General features: G+C 42.3%; 1 protein-coding gene across 1 annotated transcript in view; it reads right to left on the reverse strand.

The window, feature by feature from the left end:
* Positions 1 to 19,444, reverse strand: part of LOC308098957 (uncharacterized protein) — a 40,359-nt gene extending 20,915 nt beyond the window's left edge. Inside the window, exons 1-18 of the mRNA XM_080447427.1 lie at positions 19,194 to 19,444; positions 14,536 to 14,727; positions 12,811 to 12,833; positions 12,473 to 12,508; positions 10,675 to 10,767; positions 8,493 to 8,564; positions 8,327 to 8,371; positions 7,791 to 7,844; positions 6,405 to 6,458; positions 5,792 to 5,845; positions 5,611 to 5,664; positions 5,316 to 5,369; positions 5,028 to 5,072; positions 3,852 to 3,905; positions 2,452 to 2,496; positions 1,710 to 1,763; positions 862 to 960; positions 357 to 401 (exon numbers count right to left, since the gene is read on the reverse strand). Coding sequence (XP_080303553.1) covers positions 357 to 401; positions 862 to 960; positions 1,710 to 1,763; positions 2,452 to 2,496; positions 3,852 to 3,905; positions 5,028 to 5,072; positions 5,316 to 5,369; positions 5,611 to 5,664; positions 5,792 to 5,845; positions 6,405 to 6,458; positions 7,791 to 7,844; positions 8,327 to 8,371; positions 8,493 to 8,564; positions 10,675 to 10,767; positions 12,473 to 12,508; positions 12,811 to 12,833; positions 14,536 to 14,727; positions 19,194 to 19,275 — 1,155 coding nt within the window. The 5' untranslated portion in view covers positions 19,276 to 19,444. The remainder of the gene's footprint in view (positions 1 to 356; positions 402 to 861; positions 961 to 1,709; positions 1,764 to 2,451; positions 2,497 to 3,851; positions 3,906 to 5,027; positions 5,073 to 5,315; positions 5,370 to 5,610; positions 5,665 to 5,791; positions 5,846 to 6,404; positions 6,459 to 7,790; positions 7,845 to 8,326; positions 8,372 to 8,492; positions 8,565 to 10,674; positions 10,768 to 12,472; positions 12,509 to 12,810; positions 12,834 to 14,535; positions 14,728 to 19,193) is intronic.
* Between the last annotated feature and the right edge of the window lie 1,896 nt (positions 19,445 to 21,340).

A 21,340-nucleotide genomic window follows, 5' to 3' on the forward strand; every position in this document is an offset into this window, starting at 1 on the left:
TCATTCCATCTTCAACACTTGTCTTTGAGCCATTTTCTGTTCATGTGATTTGTATCTATGTTGATTGAATTGCCTGCCATAGCTATGAATTTGATATTGACTTGGGCATTTGATTATTCTATTGATTGTTTGATGGGTTTGGTCAGAGGTGTTTTGTTTTTGTGTGTGTGTGTGTGTGTGTGTGTGTGTGTGTGTGTGTGTGTGTGTGTGTGTGTGTGTGTGTGTGTGTGTGTGTGTGGTGTGTGTGTGTGTGTGTGTGTGTGTGTGTGTGTGTGTGTGTGTGTGTGTGTGTGTGTGGTGTGTGTGTAGTGTAGTGTGTGTGTGTGTAGTGTGCGTATGTGTGCAGAGTTACTTACAGGGGCTCCCTTAGCTCCAGTGTTTCCATCAGCTCCGTTGTTTCCCTGTAGAGAATGAAGAACTCATGAGCAGCTGATTCAGCCTGTGGCCTTTAGAAACAGTGAAGTTCCACTAAAGTAGAGATCCTACAGAGGTTCTAGTTCCAGAGAGGTTCTAGTGGAGTTCTAGTGAAGTAGAGAGGTCCTAGAGAGGTTCTACTGAGGTTCTAGTGAGGTCACAGTGAGGTCACAGTGAGGTCATAGAGAGGTCCTAGAGAGGTTCTAGTGAGGTCACAGTGAGGTCATAGAGAGGTCATAGAGAGGTCCTAGAGAGGTTCTAGTGAGGTCACAGTGAGGTCATAGAGAGGTCCTAGAGAGGTTCTAGAGAGGTTCTAGTGAGGTTCTAGTGAAGTGGAGAGGTTCTAGTGAGGTCATAGAGAGGTCATAGAGAGGTCATAGAGAGGTTCTAGTGAGGTCACAGTGAGGTCATAGAGAGGTCATAGAGAGGTCATAGAGAGGGTCTCACAGCAGGGCCGGCAGCTCCAGCAGGTCCGGGGTTACCAGGCTCTCCACGGGCTCCAGCGGGTCCCTCAGGTCCACGAGCTCCCTGAGCACCAAGCTCTCCCTGTGGATCAATACATCAATACATTATATATCATATATATATCAATACATCAATACATCTATATATCAATACATCAATACATCAATACATCTATATATCAATACATCAATACATCAATACATCAATACATCAATACATCAATACATCTATATATCAATACATCAATACATCAATACATCAATACATCTATATATCAATACATCAATACATCTATATATCAATACATCAATACATCAACACATTATATATCAATACATCAATAGTCGTATTGATGCCTTGGTTTCTATTGTTTGATTTCCTCATAACACCTTAAAAAAGTCAAACTAAATAAAAACTAAAGCAGCTCGATTCCTAAAAGTAAAAACTAAAACTACTTCTGCATCATAAAACAAATGAACACTAAACTGAAATCAAACAGCAATCTGTCAAACTAAATAAAAACTATAACTACAACTACAACTACAACTATAACTATAACTATAACTATAACTCTAACTCTGTGTGAAGTCCTTTGAGACAGTAATGATCCTGTGTCACATGACGCTGTTGCTTGCCGACAACAACTGATCTCCAAGCAACAACTAAATGCAACGTTAGGGAAGAGTTATGAGGGAATGTTTATAAAAGAACAAACAGATAAAGATGTTGTTTTCAACCCAAGCTACTTCCTGTTCTGATCACATGACCCCTATGGGAGGGCTCTTTGGGTCAAAGGTCAAGCAGATAACAGGAGGGGTCATAGGTCGTACCTTAGATCCGGGACCACCAGGGAATCCAGGGGGACCGGAAGGACCAGTAGGACCCTGGAGAGAGAGAGAGAGAGAGAGAGAGAGAGAGACATTCAGAAACTATCATAATAATAATAATAACAATAATAACAATAACATTATACAATAAGAGGTGAGACAGGATAGAGAGTGACACAGAGTGAGAGAGTGAGGCAGGGGGAGAGAGTGAGACATGATAGAGAGTGAGACAGAGTGAGAGAGTGAGACAGGATAGAGAGTGAGACAGGGTGAGAGAGTGAGACATGATAGAGAGTGAGACATGATAGAGAGTGAGACAGGATAGAGAGTGAGACAGGGTGAGAGAGTGAGACATGATAGAGAGTGAGACATGATAGAGAGTGAGACAGGATAGAGAGTGAGACAGGGTGAGAGAGTGAGACATGATAGAGAGTGAGACATGATAGAGAGTGAGACATGATAGAGAGTGAGACAGAGTGAGAGAGTGAGACATGATAGAGAGTGAGACAGGGTGAGAGAGTGAGACATGATAGAGAGTGAGACATGATAGAGAGTGAGACAGAGTGAGAGAGTGAGACAGGATAGAGAGTGAGACAGGGTGAGAGAGTGAGACATGATAGAGAGTGAGACATGATAGAGAGTGAGACAGGATAGAGAGTGAGACAGGGTGAGAGAGTGAGACATGATAGAGAGTGAGACATGATAGAGAGTGAGACATGATAGAGAGTGAGACAGGGTGACTTACAGGAGGTCCAGCAGCACCAGCAGCACCATCGTTTCCACGAGCGCCCTGTAACACACAATGTGATTGGTTCATTCATTGATTCACCTTTTGTGTGTGTGTGTGTGTGTGTGTGTGTGTGTGTGTGTGTGTGTGTGTGTGTGTGTGTGTGTGTGTGTGTGTGTGTGTGTGTGTGTGTGTGTGTGTGTGTGTGTGCGCGCGTGTGTGCGTGTGTGTGTGTGTGTGTGTGGTAACTGAAGACCCATCTGGGTGTGTGTCAATATGATCAAGGCCCACAGACCCAGATAAATAGAATGCTTATCCTGTGTCACTGTTAGCTGCAATGATTGAAATAAATATTCTGCTTAAAAATATAATCTAAAATTAAGGAAACACAGAAAACTGAGAGTCTATAAGGCCAAACCTGACCAAAATCTAAATCAATGTCTGAAATGCTTAAAATAACATTCAAAACAGTAAATGTTATTTTAAATGCACGGTGGAAAAAGCAGGGGAACTTCACTAAAGCTTGCATAATGCAGAAATGAACTGCTTTTCTCCAGCGCATTTAAATTAAGATTTTGTTATCAGAATATTATATTTGGTATTTCATAAGGCTTGTATATTATGCTCTCAATCTATTTTCCAACAAGGATTGTCCGTATAGACTACTATATAACTAGTTATATTATAGACTACTATATAACTAGTTATATTATAGACTACTATATAACTAGTTATATTATAGACTACTATATAACTAGTTATATTATAGACTACTATATAACTAGTTATATTATAGACTACTATATAACTAGTTATATTATAGACTACTATATAACTAGTTATTATAGACTACTATATAACTAGTTATATTATAGACTACTATATAACTAGTTATATTATAGACTACTATATAACTAGTTATATTATAGACTACTATATAACTAACTAACTTAGCGTTCAATTTATTGGTGTGCCAATAAAAAAAGTGGAAATGTGAGTAATTTGTCCTCCATTTAATTGAATTTTTTTGGATGTGCTACCTTTTTGGAATTTTTTTTTATTCCTTTTTTTATATGTATACTGAATTTGGGTCTAGCACTCCACTGAGAACCCATTGTTGATGCGCAACCTCTTTTTCTTATTTACTATATAACTAGTTATATTATAGACTGAATCCTTCTTGTTTTCTGAGGGTTTCCAGTGGATTGAGAAGAGCTGTGAGACAGAACCCCCACTGGGGGGCGCTCTAGGCCCACTAGATGAGAATGACTGTGTTACAGTGTCTGTGTGTGTGTGTGTGTGTGTGTGTGTGTGTGTGTGTGTGTGTGTGTGTGTGTGTGTGTGTGTGTGTGTGTGTGTGTGTGTGTGTGTGTGTGTGTGTGTGTGTGTGTGAGAGAGAGAGAGAGAGAGAGACTCACAGCAGCTCCGTTGGGTCCAGCACGTCCTCTCTCACCGGGGAGACCGCGAGGTCCCTGCATGACAACACACACCACGTTGGTTACCATGACAACAACATCATGTCAACAAACATGACACAAACATGACACAGACACAACTCATTAGACACTGACCAATTAAAACTATAAGAATCATTTCTACTGACAGTCTGTGCGTCACTTTGTAGTCCTGAATAGAAACACATCCTGTTCAAATCTGCTGCCAAGCCAATCAAATGAAACTATGAGAAAATAACCCCAAACAGGAAACAGGAAACAGGTATGCTACCTTCTGTAGACCCAGGACTACAGCTGTTCTGTAGACCCAGGACTACAGCTGTTCTGTAGACCCAGGACTACAGCTGTTCTGTAGACCCAGGACTACAGCTGTTCTGTAGACCCAGGACTACAGCTGTTCTTTAGACCCAGGACTACAGCTGTTCTGTAGACCCAGGACTACAGCTGTTCTGTAGACCCAGGACTACAGCTGTTCTGTAGACCCAGGACTACAGCTGTTCTTTAGACCCAGGACTACAGCTGTTCTGTAGACCCAGGACTACAGCTGTTCTGTAGACCCAGGACTACAGATTCTAAAGTAGTTTCACATCCATTGCTCAGTCACTCAGAGACACTGATAGGAAGGTCTGTCACCCTGGTGTTTGTAACTATCTTTTTATTTCTACATTCATCAGTATTCTTTCTCTTTCCTCTTCTCGGCACCCTTTCCCCGCAGGACTAACAAAGTCCTGTTTCTGACAGAAGTCCTTCTATCCTCATGAATCCATACAGCTCTCCTATTGGTGTAGCTCTGCCTGTCATGCTGTGGTGTTTGTGATACGGTCATTAATGACATCATTAAACCACACCCCTTTGATGATGTTTGAACATTTTAAACCACACCCATTTCCTGACCCCAGACGTCACAGTATCAGAACAGGGTTCACCTCAGGTTCATCTCTAATCTTTCTGCAGCCACAGGAACTGTTCTGTCTATTTAACACCATAATATACACATATATATATATATATATGTATATATATATATATATATATATATATATATATATATATATATATATATATATATATATATATATATATATATATATATATATATATATATATATTAATAATATACAGTATGGTCTTTAAACTCACCATGGCACCTGGAGTTCCGTTCTCACCAGAAGAGCCAGCCTCTCCCTAAACACACACACACACACACACACACACACACACACACACACACACACACACACACACACACACACACACACACACACACACACACACACACACACACACACACACACACACACACACACACACACACACACACAGAGAGAGAGAGAGAGCGTTAGTGAGTGGTTTGATGGCATCAAAGAAGCAATAATGTGCATTAAAAATACAAGACAGAGAGAAAGAAAGACAGAGAGAGATTCTTACCTTGGGTCCAGCAGGGCCCTGATCTCCCTTAGCACCATCCAGACCGCTGAAACCCTACAGACAGACAGACAGACAGACAGACAGACAGAGAGACAGAGAGACAGACAGACAGACAGACAGACAGACAGACAGACAGACAGACAGACAGACAGACAGACAGACAGACAGACAGACAGACAGACAGAGTAGGCTACAGTTAAGGACAGAATTGATTTAGCATTTCATCCAAGTGTTTTGCCTCTCCATGGCGTGTCAATAAAGCTCGTTAAAGCGGGAGACGCCATTTTGAACTCACTCTGTGTCCCTTGATTCCAGGAAGTCCGGGGGTTCCGGGGAATCCACGAGCACCCTGGAGACGTAAACAAACACAATCATAATCAATAATCATAATGAATACCACTATTATTAGGATTATTATCATGAGGATTAGTATTATTGTTATGCTATTATTTAACAGAAATGTAGCCGTAACTCACCTGTGCGCCAGTTGGTCCGCGCTCACCACCTCTACCAGGCTTACCAGACTCACCCTGAGAGAGAGAGAGAGAGAGAGAGAGAGAGAGAGAGAGGAGAGAAAGAGAGAAAGAGAGAGAGAGAGAGAGAGAGAGAGAGAGACAGAGAGAGAGACAGAGAGGGAGGGAGAGAGGGTATTTTCAAAAACCTCTCTGCAATCATGTGTGTCGCGTCTGAAAATATCCACCCATGCCTGTGTGTGTGTGTGTGTGTGTGTGTGTGTGTGTGTGTGTGTGTGTGTGTGTGTGTGTGTGTGTGTGTGTGTGTGTGTGTGTGTGTGTGAGACCACAGACAGACATAATAGCAGGTCTACCAGTTCATTATGGGTTGGCTGTGTGTGTGTGTGAGTGTGTTTGTTTTACTATCCTTGTGAGGACAGCAGTACCTGACAACATGGACGTTGGGGGACATTTACCAGATTATGATACTTTTGATACTACTACATTCATCCATCCATCCATCCATCCATCCATCCATCCATCTACTCATGTATACGTTTATCCAACTATCCATTCATTGATTCATTCGTTCATTTATTCATTCATTCATATAGGGGTCAAAGGTCAGTGTTCTTACATCCTCTCCGTTCTTGCCAGGGGGTCCAGCAGCTCCACGAGGTCCCATGGGGCCCTGGAGAGAAAGAGAGAGAGTATGAGTGTTTGTAAGTACAGAGTTTTAAGTATCATCTTAATAATTCTCAAATATTGATTCAGATCAATAAAATAATTGGTAAATGCACAAACAAAAGGCGAGGCTAATATTATGTGTTTGTAATGTTTTCAATCAAACATAATGTAGCTGCTTGTTCTGAACTTTAACAGTTATTGTTATTGTAGTGTTTATGTTGTTAATAGTATTGTAACAGTAGGTTGTTATTGTAGTGTTTATGTTGTTAATAGTATTGTAACATGTTAATAGTATTGTAACATGTTAATAGTATTGTAACAGTAGGTTATTGTAGTGTTTATGTTGTTAATAGTATTGTAACAGTAGGTTGATTTGGCTTGGTGTTGAATAGACCACACCGTCACCTTTTAAAACCACCTTGTTGGTGGTAAGTCCACCTTGCTTGGATCGTTACAATATGGAGGATAATCACAATAAACTCCTCTATGTGATGTATTATAAACTACTGGAAACTCTCTGCTGAGCCTCTGTGGGTCTGAAATCACCCACTCATTCACTACTCCCTACTGCCTCTAGAGGGCGATCAGGACTGTGAAGTCATCAGTAAAATAAAAAGACATTTGGGAGCCTGACTCCTCCAGTCTGTTAATGATGTAACTGCTGTGTGCCAGATAAAGGCATGATTAGTACGCAGCGTTTGCATAATTATGACTATTGGTTGTACCGCTACTTTTCACAGTGCAATGTGGGATCAAATGAGTCCACTATATAATATAGGGTATAATAATAATCACTATACGTTTACACACAACCATGGATAATAAACCATGGATTATACATAATTTATACTGTTATAATTCACACATAAACCATGGATTATACATAATTTATACTGTTATAATTCACACATAAACCATGGATTATACATAATTTATACTGTTATAATTCACACATAAACCATGGATTATACATCATTTATACTGTTATAATTCACACATAAACCATGGATTATACATAATTTATACTGTTATAATTCACACATAAAACATGGATTATACATCATCTATACTGTTATAATTCACACATAAACCATGGATTATACATAATTTATACTGTTATAATTCACACATAAACCATGGATTATACATCATTTATACTGTTATAATTCACACATAAAACATGGATTATACATAATTTATACTGTTATAATTCACACATAAATCATGGATTATGCATCATTTATACTGTTATAATTCACACATAAATCATGGATTATACATCATTTATACTGTTATAATTCATATATTATTAACCCTTCATAATCATAATACTCACAGAAGCACCAGCCTCACCAGGCTCACCAGGAGGTCCAGTAAATCCCTGAGGTCCCTGTAGGGGGAGACAAAGAGCCACATATTCACTATAAAGAACCTTAAGTGCATTAACTGGTGACTAATAAAACACTATCAGAGCAGACATGCTCCATCTATTGTGTCTAAATGTATCTGTGATATTTATCTGTAATATTTGGCTGTTACATTAAGTTGATATTTGTATCTAGAATATTGAAGAATCAGTCACAGGTGTGAAAAAAATATCACACCTGTGGAAAAAAAGACTTCCAGGAAAGTGGAAAGAAAAGCAAGGAAAATAAGGTCAAATCATCTAAAAGTTCCAATGATCTGATCTGATGGTTGCTGGACTGATGAGCTCTCATATATATCCATGAATGAACGGCTGTATCCATGGTAACACTTATGTTTATTCAGATACATCCATCATGAAGGTGTTTGCCTCCTTGAGATAGAGCAGGAAGTAAACAGGAAGTGACATAGGCGGCTAAAACAGGAAGCAGGAAGTGGTGTACTTACGCTTGAACCAGGAGATCCAGGGGGGCCACGGGATCCCATGGGGCCCTGTCAATCAAAACAGAGAGAGCGTCAGTGTGACATCGTGTGTGTGTGCGTGTGTGTGCGTGTGTGCGTGTGCGTGTGCGTGTGCGTGTGCGTGTGCGTGTGCGTGTGTGTGTGTGTGTACCATAGGTCCGGGAACGGGCATTGAAGGAGATTTTGACTCATCGAATCCACCAGACATCTGAGGGGAGAAGTTCTGAAAGAAAACAATACAATACAGTTACAATACACTCTATGATTAATACATCAATACAGTTACAATACACTCTATGATTAATACATCAATACAGTTAGAATTATACAATATAATTTAAAATGAGTTATACAGTACATGGCATCTGATCTCAAATCAAAGCCTTCATACAGATTAACAGTCATATTCTATATGACTTCCATGTTTAACCCTATGGGCTCTGTGCATCACTGTAGCACCCCAGGTGTCCACAAGGGGGCATACACGTTTCCTGTTCCGGTTCAGATTCTCACAGCTTTGTTTGATTGGCTGGGATTGAAACCGGAAACACATGCGTTTCCCATAGACACATATGATGTCATATATGATGTCATGTACGTAGACACCTCATTGGCCACTGAGACTGTCAGTCAATATCGCCGCCTTATTGACAACTTGCCCACGACTCCACTGCAAGAAATATATCTGAGTTGTAAATAAGTACCTGTTTATTAACCATTACTGTTACCATCTATGTAAGATAAGGAGTTTAATATAAACAACTATCCTGAGTCATATCATACTTTAACTACATGTCTGACGTTTGTAACAAACTGAACCGCTTTAAGATTGGTTGAGAATTCAGTGAGTTATGATGAATGGTGGAGAGACCTTCTGCTTCAATAGAAATACATGCATTATGAGTTATGATGCTTTCAATAGTAGATACTTTTTTTCCTTTTTTGTAATCTCAACAGCATTGAAAATGAAGGCAATGAGGTTTGCCCTCATTTGCAAAAATATAAATAACGGTATCAATCAATCAATAAATCAACCAATCAATACATGCATTAGTATAAGCATGGCTTGACCCGGTCAATAGGGCGGCTGTGATGTCACATCACTCTACTGAACAGCAGTAGCCAATGAGGTGTCTCTATGAGTACAAATCTGTTACTGAGCCAATCAAATGAAGCTATGGGAAACTGAACCGGAACGGGAAACGGGTACGCCACCTTCTGGCCATCTGGGGGAATGCAGCTCACCCTGCACAGAGACTCATTCTGCAGATGTGTATCTAATCACACACACACACACACACACACACACACACACACACACACACACACACACACACACACACACACACACACACACACACACACACACACACACACACACACAGTCTGGTTACTTGAAGATCTACAAGGCTTTATGGTTGTGAATCATGCGTCTAAACAATCAACCAATCACGTGGCTTCGTGCTCCACAACCTGAATGCATTAATGAGTATCTTCTCTGATGTGAATTCATTGATAACAGAGTTCAGAGAGAGTCTCAGAGTGTTTCTGAACTAAAGGGTTCAGAAACACTCTGTTCATTCATGTCAGAGTAGATGCTCATTAACTAACAATGCCAATGTTCCAATAATCTTTTAAAATTAATTCCATTTATCCCATGTATAAACATGATTTTTAGCTCTTTTCTTACATGTAGATTATAGACGTGTGTTGAATACTGTCTAGACCGGGTGGTTCTCAAACTGAGGTCCAGGGACCCCTCAACGTTCCTTGAGGGGGTTCTAAAAGGACCCTCACAGAGTGTGTGTGGGGTTCTTATTAAAACGTTTGAGAACCAACCGGTCTAGACTCTAGACTCTCTAGAGAAGCAAACAATCTGTCTCTGTTCAGACACTCAGAACAACGACCAGTGAACAGAATGTTAGAACATCAACACACTCTAATCAGTGTTGCCATGTCCGCTTATTATAAGCGACTTTGGGCTTGTTTTTTTGTGAAGTTGCTTGTAAATATTGGTAGTTGTGTTTTTTTGGGCTTGTTTCTAAAGTGTAGTTGCTTCTTCTGGGTTTGATATCCTATACCTGGTTGCTTATTTCACACACTCACACGCACACACTCACACACACACACACACACACACACACACACACACACACACACACACACACACACACACACACACACACACACACACACACACACACACACACACACACACACACACACACACACACACACACACACACACACACACTCCTAACAAGGCCTGTATCAGAGTTTGGCTGTCTCGTGGGTCTATAGGGGTCAGAGTTCGGGTACAGTAGGCTACTTACTCCGCCGAGGCCAGGAGGTCCGGGGGGGCCTGGAAGTCCAGGCTGACCGTTCTGTCCGGGGGTTCCATCATTACCTGGAAGACCGGCAAGACCCTGGAAGACATGGAGAGATGGAGATGGTTAGATGGTTGTATGGTCTAAGGTTTGGTGTTATCAGATGGAGATGGTTAGATGGTTGTATGGTCCATGGTGGGTGTTATCAGATGGTTAGATGGTTGTATGGTCCATGGTGGGTGTTATCAGATGGTTAGATGGTTGTATGGTCCATGGTGGGTGTTATCAGATGGTTAGATGGTTAAATATTTAGATGGTTGTCCAACTGTCCAATAACTGGTTTTCTTTTGTATGGTACTAGAAGGTCGGGCCGCGAAGAGCGTGTAGACGTTTCTTGCAACACCGGTGCTTGTTTCTCGCACATGATTTGGCAACGCGCAAAACGAAAGCGAAACCTAACTGCATGATGCAAACCAAAAGCGAAACCTAACATGCAACTGACAAACGGACAAACTGACAATTTCCCAGTTACAGCAAGTTTGCCGATTGTAGTATAGATTGTGCTTTTGGGGCGAGACACTGTGAGACACTATGACTGTGTTTTTGTTCTACTTAGTGCAAGCTATTCTGCCCTACTAAGACAAAGTGAGGTAACTAGGCAAATAATTTGACGGATAAAAGGGTTTAAAATTGTTTAAATTGGTCAGTCAAATGGGTTATCGGCATATAAGTGATATTACATTACTTGTATATCTGTTCTTGAGGTAATTGTTTATCCGCCAAAATCACAAAGGCTAATGTGACCTTTGGGACACAAATAAGTCTGTATGTCCAACAACGTAACTAGTGCACTTTGGCTTTGTAGGGCAGCGTTGTCCAGGTAACAGGTGTATACTAGGGTTAGACTAGGTGTATACTAGGGTTAGACTAGGTGTATACTAGGGTTAGACTAGGTGTATACTAGGGTTAGACTAGGTGTATACTAGGGTTAGACTAGGTGTATACTAGGGTTAGACTAGGTGTATCCCTAGTTCCCTTTGTATTGCTTTCTGTACTTCTTCTCCTTCTCTGTATCTGTAATTAACTGCTGTGCTGCTTCAGGTGACTGAATGTCCCCTGCAGGATCAGTGTCAGTCAGGTCACATGGTTGTGAACTACAGGAACAGGAAGTGTCCTAGGGCGGGACTTCCCCCGGAAGCTGTCTTTCTCAACCAATCATGGCCTGGTGTTTGTGTCTGTAGATGTTAGTGTGGTCCACTGCTAACATGTTTGAGAGAACCATTTTAAACATGAAGTGACATCTAGTCTAGTTAAGATGTTATCTTATTTATTTATTTATGGATTTATTTATTTACATACACTTAAAAAAAAATGGCCGCCATGAGGCGTGGCTGGATGATGTTGACCATGTGGGAAGCTGTTACCATGACGACTAATGAAAGCATATTTTACGGTACGGTACGGTAGGGATATTCCACTGGATTGGGCCGAGGGTCTCAACTGTTAAATGGTTTGAAGTCGGGGGCCACAAGGCTGTGACAACATGAATGAACAACATGCCATCCTTATTGTATAACCAATCATCCAATAAGTATTATTTATTATTCTACAGTCTGATTTTGTTTTATACATTGGAATATGGACTGGGGCCAAAAGGAAGTTCACCAGGGGCCAGATTTGGCCCCTAGTGGGCCACCAGTTGAATATCACTGCTGTACAGTTTGACAGACAGACAGACAGACAGACAGACAGACAGACAGACAGACAGACAGACAGACAGACAGACAGAGGAACTCAAACCTACCCTCTCTCCTTTAGCACCACGATCTCCCTTGGGTCCCTGGAGAAAAAAACACCCAAACGTTATGGTTGGATATGATAAAAAAAATACATTTTAATCTATATTTCACACCGATATCTAATTTCAATCTCTAGGTTTTAATGCATATTGATCTTAAAGCTAATCAATATGTATTTCAATAAGTAGACCAGAACATCATGACTTGACTATTATTTTTAACCCTTTATGTATGGATTAATACAAGGTAAAACAATCATAATCAATCTTCAACCATCCATAAATAATTCATTATCAATATGTTATAAATATCTGGATATGATATGATTATTAATTAAACGTACCTCAACCTGGGGCTCCTGGAAACCTGGGGTGGAGAGGAAATGAAAATTAATTAAATAGAGTTTCAAATCAATAAATAAATACAACTATAAAGATATGAAATATGTAAATACTGTTAAAGAGACATGTATGAATAATAATGCAGACTCTGCCAAGGTCTAGACATCTCCTAATTTGTTCACAAGTTTGGCCTGGTGGTGGCGCTAGAGGGAAGCTGACCACAGTTTCATCCTATTGGGAGCTGGAGTCATGTAAAGTTTGGCCTGATGGTGGCGCTAGAGGGAAGCTCATCAACAGTTTTCTTCCTCTTTGACTGACGAGACATTTGTAAACTTGGCAGAGGTGAGAAATATGGATTTAAAATAAATAAAAACAACATTTAAACAGAAATGTGTCAATAAAAGTAGAATATAAAGTCAATGTAAACAGACACAGATGACAAGATTATATAACACTGTGTGTGTGTGTGTGTGTGTGTGTGTGTGTGTGTGTGTGTGTGTGTGTGTGTGTGTGTGTGTGTGTGTGTGTGTGTGTGTGTGTTTGCGTGTGCGTGTGTGTGTGTGTGCGCGCATGTGTGCGTGTGTGTGTGTGTGTGTGATGGGAGTGACTCCTTCAAAATAAAAGTTCCCATTGGATCTCTTTCTCCAATCAATTCAATCAAACTTTGAAACAATTTAATAATTGTATCAAAGATTGTATAAAAATAAAAGTCACTATGCATAGAGTTGTGTTGGTGCATCATGTTTGTTCATTGCATTGTTTCAGGGTGTGTTTTTTCTTTGGGGGGGGGGGGGGGGCTCACAGGGCTGTTTCAGGTGCATGTGGGTGCACTATGGAATGGAATGGATGTCATATAAATACTTTATTATTCCCAGGGGAGAAATGTCAAACTACAGCTGCTCTCATCAGCTCTATAACCCTCAGTAGAATTTAAAAAGTGTGTTCCTTGCAGATCCCCGCCAGGCAGGGGTTGCCTACCCAGGGGCTGTGATGCAACCTGTTCTAGCGCCACCATGAGGCTGACATGTTGTATTGCCACCATGAGGCTGATTTGAAACATTTGGGGGTGGCAGTTCTTCCCCCTGTCTCACACACTTTGAAAGTCAATCGTAGCTAATTGGAAAGGAATCTGACAGAGTCTGTGTGTCAAACCCAATCAATTCAATGATCGCTAAGTGTTGTAAAGTAGTGAGTCTATCGCTGAACAAAACATGCTCCTTCTGCTGTCCACGCAGGTCACCATGGAGAGACATGGAGGCATTGTGTTGTCATCATGAAGAGACATGGAGGCGTTGTGTTGTCCATCATGAACAGACATGGAGACATTGTGTTGTCCATCATGAACAGACATGGAGACATTGTGTTGTCCAGTCCATCATGAACAGACATGGAGACATTGTGTTGTCCAGTCCATCATGAACAGACATGGAGACATTGTGTTGTCATCATGAACAGACATGGAGACATTGTGTTGTCCAGTCCATCATGAACAGACAGGGAGACTTTGTCCATGATGGCATGGAGCTTGGACAGACGTCTCTCTGATGCTACTGCCAACATCACTCATCACTCATGATGCTGCTTGTCTGGGTATGTAGGGGTGCATCGCTTTGTTTGGGGCGAGTGTGTGTGTGTGTGTGTGTGTGTGTGTGTGTGTGTGTGTGTGTGTGTGTGTGTGTGTGTGTGTGTGTGTGTGTGTGTGTGTGTGTGTGTGTGTGTGTGCGTACCATCGTCGGGGCAGATAGGGCAGCATTCGTCGTGGGGGATGACGGGGTTGGGGCAGTCAGACGTGTCTTCACAGATCACCTCATCACACATGACCGTTCCGCTGTCACACACACAGATCTGACAGGGCTCTGGCTTCCATACGTCACGGTCTGCATACACCTGGCCGTCCAATGTACAACTGCTGCCTGAACCTGGGAGGGAGAGAGAGATACAGAAAAAGACAGAAACAGAGAGACAGAGAGACAAAGACAGAGAGAGAGAGAGAGAGAGAGAGAGAGAGAGAGAGAGAGAGAGAGAGAGAGAGAGAGAGAGAGAGAGAGAGATGAGATTTTAATTGACTTTCATTGGTAATCCAAAGGCTTTTGCACACCTGATTGGCATATAGGTGACAGGTGTGTGTAGCTGCTCTCACACACACACACACACACACACACAACACACACACACACACACACACACACACACACACACACACACACACACACACACACACACACACACACACACACACACACACACACACACACACACACACACAAACACACACACACACACACACACACACACACACACACACACACACACTGAATAACAACATAAAAACAATAAAGAAACATCATGTTTCAGTCAATTCAGACCCAAATATTGATTCAGTTGTTAATAAAAAAAACTATTCTTTGTAGAACGCTAAGACTGTGTGTCTGTGTTTTATTTCTTATTTATTCCAGTTACTTTCATTTAAACAGCTTCAAAGCCCTAAACAATGTTATTCTCACAGAAACACAAGCACGAGATATAAGAAACAAACACAATAACTAAAGAAACAAGCAAAGAACTACAAACACAGAGAGAGAGAGAGAGAGAGAGAGAGAGAGAGAGAGAGAGAGAGAGAGAGAGAGAGAGAGAGAGAGGTAGAGAGCAGCTGTTCTCTCTCTCTAAGTTTAGAAAACAGAGAGAAGAGGGAAACCTGAAATATTTTAGGTTAAAGGTTGCAAATACCTCAACGCAGAACATCAACCATGCACAACCTACGAGTGTGTGTGTGTGTGTGTGTGTGTGTGTGTGTGTGTGTGTGTGTGTGTGTGTGTGTGTGTGTGTGTGTGTGTGTGTGTGTGTGTGAGTGAGAGAGAGAGTGAGAAAGAGGGGGGGGGGGGGGGTTGAATGATGAGTCACTGAAGCTAAGGAGCTAAAAGTTCATCACTGTCTAAAAAAGAGAGAGAGAGAGAGAGAGACTTCACAGTTGAAAGTTCAGCTCATGTTATTTAGTCGCTGTGGATAAGATAAGAGTTTCTGTTAAATGTCCACCAATGTTTAGTCTTAAAAAACCCAGTTAGAAATCTATTTCAACACGTATACACTTCCTTTCCTTTTGCTCTCTGACAGACTTACTGTAAACACTGAATAATTATTCATTTATAAAGTTTGCTCTTCATGCAGAGATGGAATCCAGTCTGGCAACACAAAAAAAACCTAAAACCCTAAAAGTCTGAGAACGTGTAAAGTGGTTCCTGTTACGTTACGGAAAAACTGAATGTCTGACATGAACGTCTGAGCAGCTGCTTTCCATTGAGTCACCAGACCCTCAACGTCCTCACATTAAACACTGTGCAGTGCTGGGAAAAGTACTCTGAGGGAAAAGTATCAATACCACAATGTAGAAATACTACGGTTACAAGTAAAAGGCCTGTGTTCACAATGTTACTTCAGTATCAGAACAAAAGTATTAGCATCAAAATATACTTAAAGGACAAAAAGTTAAAGTACTACGATGTTTGAAAATAGCAGATCTACAAGCTCACAACGCGTCGCGGTGCGACGCGTTGTGAGCTTGTATAAAATAGGGCTAAAGTGGTTAATGTATGTTTCATAATATCATAATTTATATCTGAAAAGTAACTAGTAACTAAAGTTTTCAAATAATTGTAGTGGAGTAAAAGTACAATATTTTCCTCTGAGATGTAGTGGAGTAGAAGTAAAAGTATTGGGAATTGTAAAAACTCAAGTAAGTACAAATACCTCAAAATTGTACTTAAGTACAGTACTTAAGTACATGTACTTAAATACAGTACTTAAGTACATGTACTTAGTTACTTTCCACCACTGCCACTGTGAACCTGGCAACCTCGGGGAAAAAAATCTTCTAGAATGTTTAAAAAGTTTAACTTTTCAAAAATAAATCTTAGTCAATTCGCGAAAATAGCAAGAATAGCGAATCTACAAGCTCACAATGCTATGCCCTGCTCTGCACTGTGGGCTTGTAGATCCGCTTTTTCCGCTACTTTTGCGGTGACACGTCACACGACATAAACTAGGGGCCGAAGCGGTTAACCACATGAACCCTGGCGTCTCTATTCTGGGAGAGCAACTAATTACCGATCTGCAAGCTCACAACGTGTCACAACGTGTCACGTTGGGAGCTTGTAGATCGGCTATTTCTGTGGTAGAGATTTGGCTTTAGGGAAAGGGGCTCTGTGCTAGGTCCCCTCCTTTTTTCCCTCTACACCAAATCTACAAGCTGAAAATAGCCAATCTACAAGCTCTATGATGTACAGGCTCCACGAGCTTGTAGATCAGCTATTTTCAGTGGCTGTCCCCCCTATGCCCCGCCCACAATATGGATGCTAGTGGTTTGGTCATTAAATCACTCCACAACGCCATCCGTGTTGAGTCCTGTTGTCATGGCCATACCATGCCATGCCATGCCATGCCATGCCATGCCATGCCTATGAATTGAATACCAAGGCCCTCATTGGAAACAAGTCCGCAAGGACTTTTATGAACGGACCTGTTAGACAAAGTATTTTAAATGTAACTGTGCTGTTTTACATTTTTTTGCCTAATAAAATATTCAATCAATCAATGCCATGCCATGCCATGCCACGCAATACCAGGTAATACCAGGCCCTACCAGGCCATGCTGTGCCATCCCAGGCCAGGCCAAACTAACACTAACTAACTGTGGCCCAGCAGCGTGCCGGAACAGTGAGATCAGAGGAAATGGAGGGGAGGAGGGAGGAGGGAGGAGGGGGGGGGGGGTTCTTGTCTCGCCCACGAATCTGTTGTGTTGGCAGCAGAACCAGAGCCTCAACGCAGTACAACCTGCATCTGTTTCTAATTATCTGACAAAAAGGAGAGCCTGAAATATATATATATATAACAGAGAGAGGGAAAGAGAGGGATGAGAAAGAGAGAGGGAGGGAGAGACGGAGGGAGAGAAGGAGGGAGAAGGAGGAGGGGGAGGGGGAGGGCGGGCTGTTGGAACTGGAAGTGGTTCACCAGATGTTGGCTGCAGTTACACACATCCACCAGCCGAGGGCGCTGTGAGACTACTGGACAAACATCTGCTGCTGCAGCCAGATGTGGCGACAGACAGACAGACAGACAGACAGACAGACAGACAGACAGACAGACAGACAGACAGACAGACAGACAGACAGACTACGTGTCTTTCTGCCCCACCTGTCTGTCTGTCAGAAGGCTATAATTGCGGAGCAGACAGGTTTGTTATGGACTTAAGCAGCCGGAAAAAGAAACAACAGTTTTCAGGTGTCTGTCTGTCTGTCTGTCTGCCTGTCTGTCTACCTGTTGGTCTGTCTGCATGTCTGTCTGCCTGTCTGTCTGTGTGTCTGTCTGCGTGGCTTCATGGAAGAGAAGTTAACTTTCTAAGCAGATGTACAAACTTCACAAGAGGTCAAATGTTTTCAACAGACATGACTACGCATGCCTCTCCTCTCTCTCTGTGTGTGTGTGTGTGTGTGTGTCTCTCTCCCTCTCTCTCTCTCTCTCTCTCCCCCCTCTCTCTCTCTGCCAATTCAACATAAACTCTAAGTCCTTCTCTCTCTCTCCTGCAAACATATGTCTGCTTTACATCAACTTCTTGTAATGGCGCGTGTGTGTGTGTGTGTGTGTGTGTGTGTGTGTGTGTGTGTGTGTGTGTGTGTGTGTGTGTGTGTGTGTGTGTGTGTGTGTGTGTGTGTATGTGTGTGTGTGTGTGTGTGTGTGTGTGTGTGTGTGTGTACTCTAACTAATCTCTGTCTCTGTGTGTATGTGTACTTTTTTCCAGTGGGCTAAAAGCGTTGCCTCGGGCTGAGTGCCAGAACGGAGAATGGAGCCTGCTGCAACTCGCTCTACATACATGAACACAAGCAGGAGGAGAAGAGGAGAGGAGGAATGGAGAAGAGAGGAGAAGAGGAGAGGAGAGTTGAGGTTGAGGCCTCCAGGGCAGCATTACTGAAGCATCACAGCTGCAAAAACTAAAGCAACAGCTTCTAAAACTTTGAGAGAGAAAACAGCTGGTGTCTCTCTCTCCTCCCTCTGTCTCTCTCTCTCTCTCCTCTCTCACTCCCTGTAAAGAACGGTGTGTCCTCTCTCTCTCTCTCTCTCTCTCTCTCTCTCTCTCTCTCTCTCTCTCTCTAGTGTCCACAGAGCAGAGAGGTGCAGGATAAAAGGCCCAGTAGGATTAAAAAGGCCCAGTAGGGTTAAAAAGGCCCAGTAGGATTAAAAAGGCCCAGTAGGATTAAAAAGGCCCAGTAGGATTAAAAAGGCCCAGTAGGGTTAAAAAGGCCCAGTAGGGTTAAAAAGGCCCAGTAGAAAAACAGCAGCATCATTGTAAAGCATTGTAAAGGGTCCAGTAGGTAGGTATTGTAGAGTGACTTACGATCATCCTCGCCCTGAGCAGAGATCAGTCCCACGGCCACTCCAACCAGGAGGGCCAAACGCAAATCCACAAAGCTGAGCATGTCTCAGACGGACATGCAAACTCTTTGAGGCTGAAGGGGAGAAAAGAGAGAGAGAGAGAGGGGGTGATGGAGGGTTCTTCTGTTCTTCTGTTCCCCTTAAAGTCCAGTCATACACGAGGCGTTGGTAGGGTCTAACTGCCTCTCCCCTAAAACACTCCCTACTGCCTGGACAATGGTCCCACCAGGGCTTTTATACCACGGCCTCCTTAAGGGGAGGCGTGGATGAGGAGAGCCTGAGGAGAGGAGGAGGGAGGGAGGGACGGAGGTGGGGAGGGAGGGGGAGAGAGAGAGAGAGAGAGAGAGAGAGAGAGAGAGAGAGAGAGGACCCGTCATTACTGTTGCTCACGTTTAGGAGAAGAAGAGGGGGAGCAGAAACAGTAGGGTTTGGTTTGGTCCCTCCTTCCTTCTGTAATTCCACAGTACAGAGAGAGAGAGAGAGAGAGAGAGAGAGAGAGAGAGAGAGAGAGAGAGAGAGAGAATGAGAGAGAGGGAAGGAACGGCTTGGAGCGTCTTTGGATGGTGGGAGAGTGTGTGTGTGTGTGTGTGTGTGTGTGTGTGTGTGTGTGTGTGTGTGTGTGTGTGTGTGTGTGTGTGAGAGAGAGAATGAGAGAGAGAGAATTTTTTACGTCGTGGCTTTAGGCAGAAAGTTAAACGGAGGAAACTGTATCAGAGCTGTAAATGCCTAGACAGACAGACAGACAGACAGACAGACAGACAGACAGACAGACAGACAGACAGACAGACAGACAGATAGATAGATAGATAGATAGAGGGGTTGTGACGTGTCTTACAGGCCGCTACAGGCGGGCAGGAGGGGGAGGGGTCACTGTACGAGAGAGAGAGAGAGAGAGAGAGAGAGAGAGAGAGAGAGAGAGAGAGAGTCATATAGCTTAATATCTGGTAGTTTCTTATAGGATCATCTGCAGAGACGGCATTTTATTAGATGCATTTCTGCAGTGAGATCAGAGGACTGGAAGGTTTGGTGTGACGTGTCATTATATTACTATTAGAGTAGGTTGTTAGGTCAACCCCCCCCCACCCCCCCGCATTACCTTCACCCATTCACACACACATTCATACACTCATTCACACACACACACACACACACACACACACACACACACACACACACACACACACACACACACACACACACACACACACACACACACACACACACACACACACACCGATGGAGGAGGAAACCATACAAGGCACCAACCTGCTCATCAGGAGTAATTAGGGGTTCAGCGTCTTGCTCAAGGACACTTCTACACTAACTCAGGGGGAGCCCGGGATCGAACCGAGAACCTCACGGTTCCCATCCGGCCGCTCTACCCCTGAGCCACTGACGCCCATACCTGTGTTAACAATGTATTTCACATTAAAAATGATATAAATGGAGTCAGTCTGCTTCAGAATGTAGTCTCTAAATAAACCTGGTTCCTCATGTTAGAGAGCAGAACATTCTACAGTAAAACCTCAACTCTATACTGAACACAGAGGTCTGTCAACTCTATACTGAACACAGAGGTCTATCTATCATATCAACTCTATACTGAACACAGAGGTCTATCAACTCTATACTGAACACAGAGGTCTATCTATCATATCAACTCTATACTGAACACAGAGGTCTATCTATCATATCAACTCTATACTGAACACAGAGGTCTATCAACTCTATACTGAACACAGAGGTCTATCTATCATATCAACTCTATACTGAACACAGAGGTCTATCTATCATATCAACTCTATACTGAACACAGAGGTCTATCTATCATATCAACTCTATACTGAACACAGAGGTCTATCTATCATATCAACTCTATACTGAACACAGAGGTCTATCTATCATATCAACTCTATACTGAACACAGAGGTCTATCTATCATATCAACTCTATACTGAACACAGAGGTCTGGTCTATCAACTCTATACTGAACACAGAGGTCTATCTATCATATCAACTCTATACTGAACACAGAGGGTCTATCTATCATATCAACTCTATACTGAACACAGAGGTCTATCTATCATATCAACTCTATACTGAACACAG

Source organism: Gymnoscopelus braueri, assembly GCF_963280865.1.
Source record: "Gymnoscopelus braueri genome assembly, chromosome: 13".
Lineage (NCBI taxonomy): Eukaryota > Metazoa > Chordata > Actinopteri > Myctophiformes > Myctophidae > Gymnoscopelus > Gymnoscopelus braueri.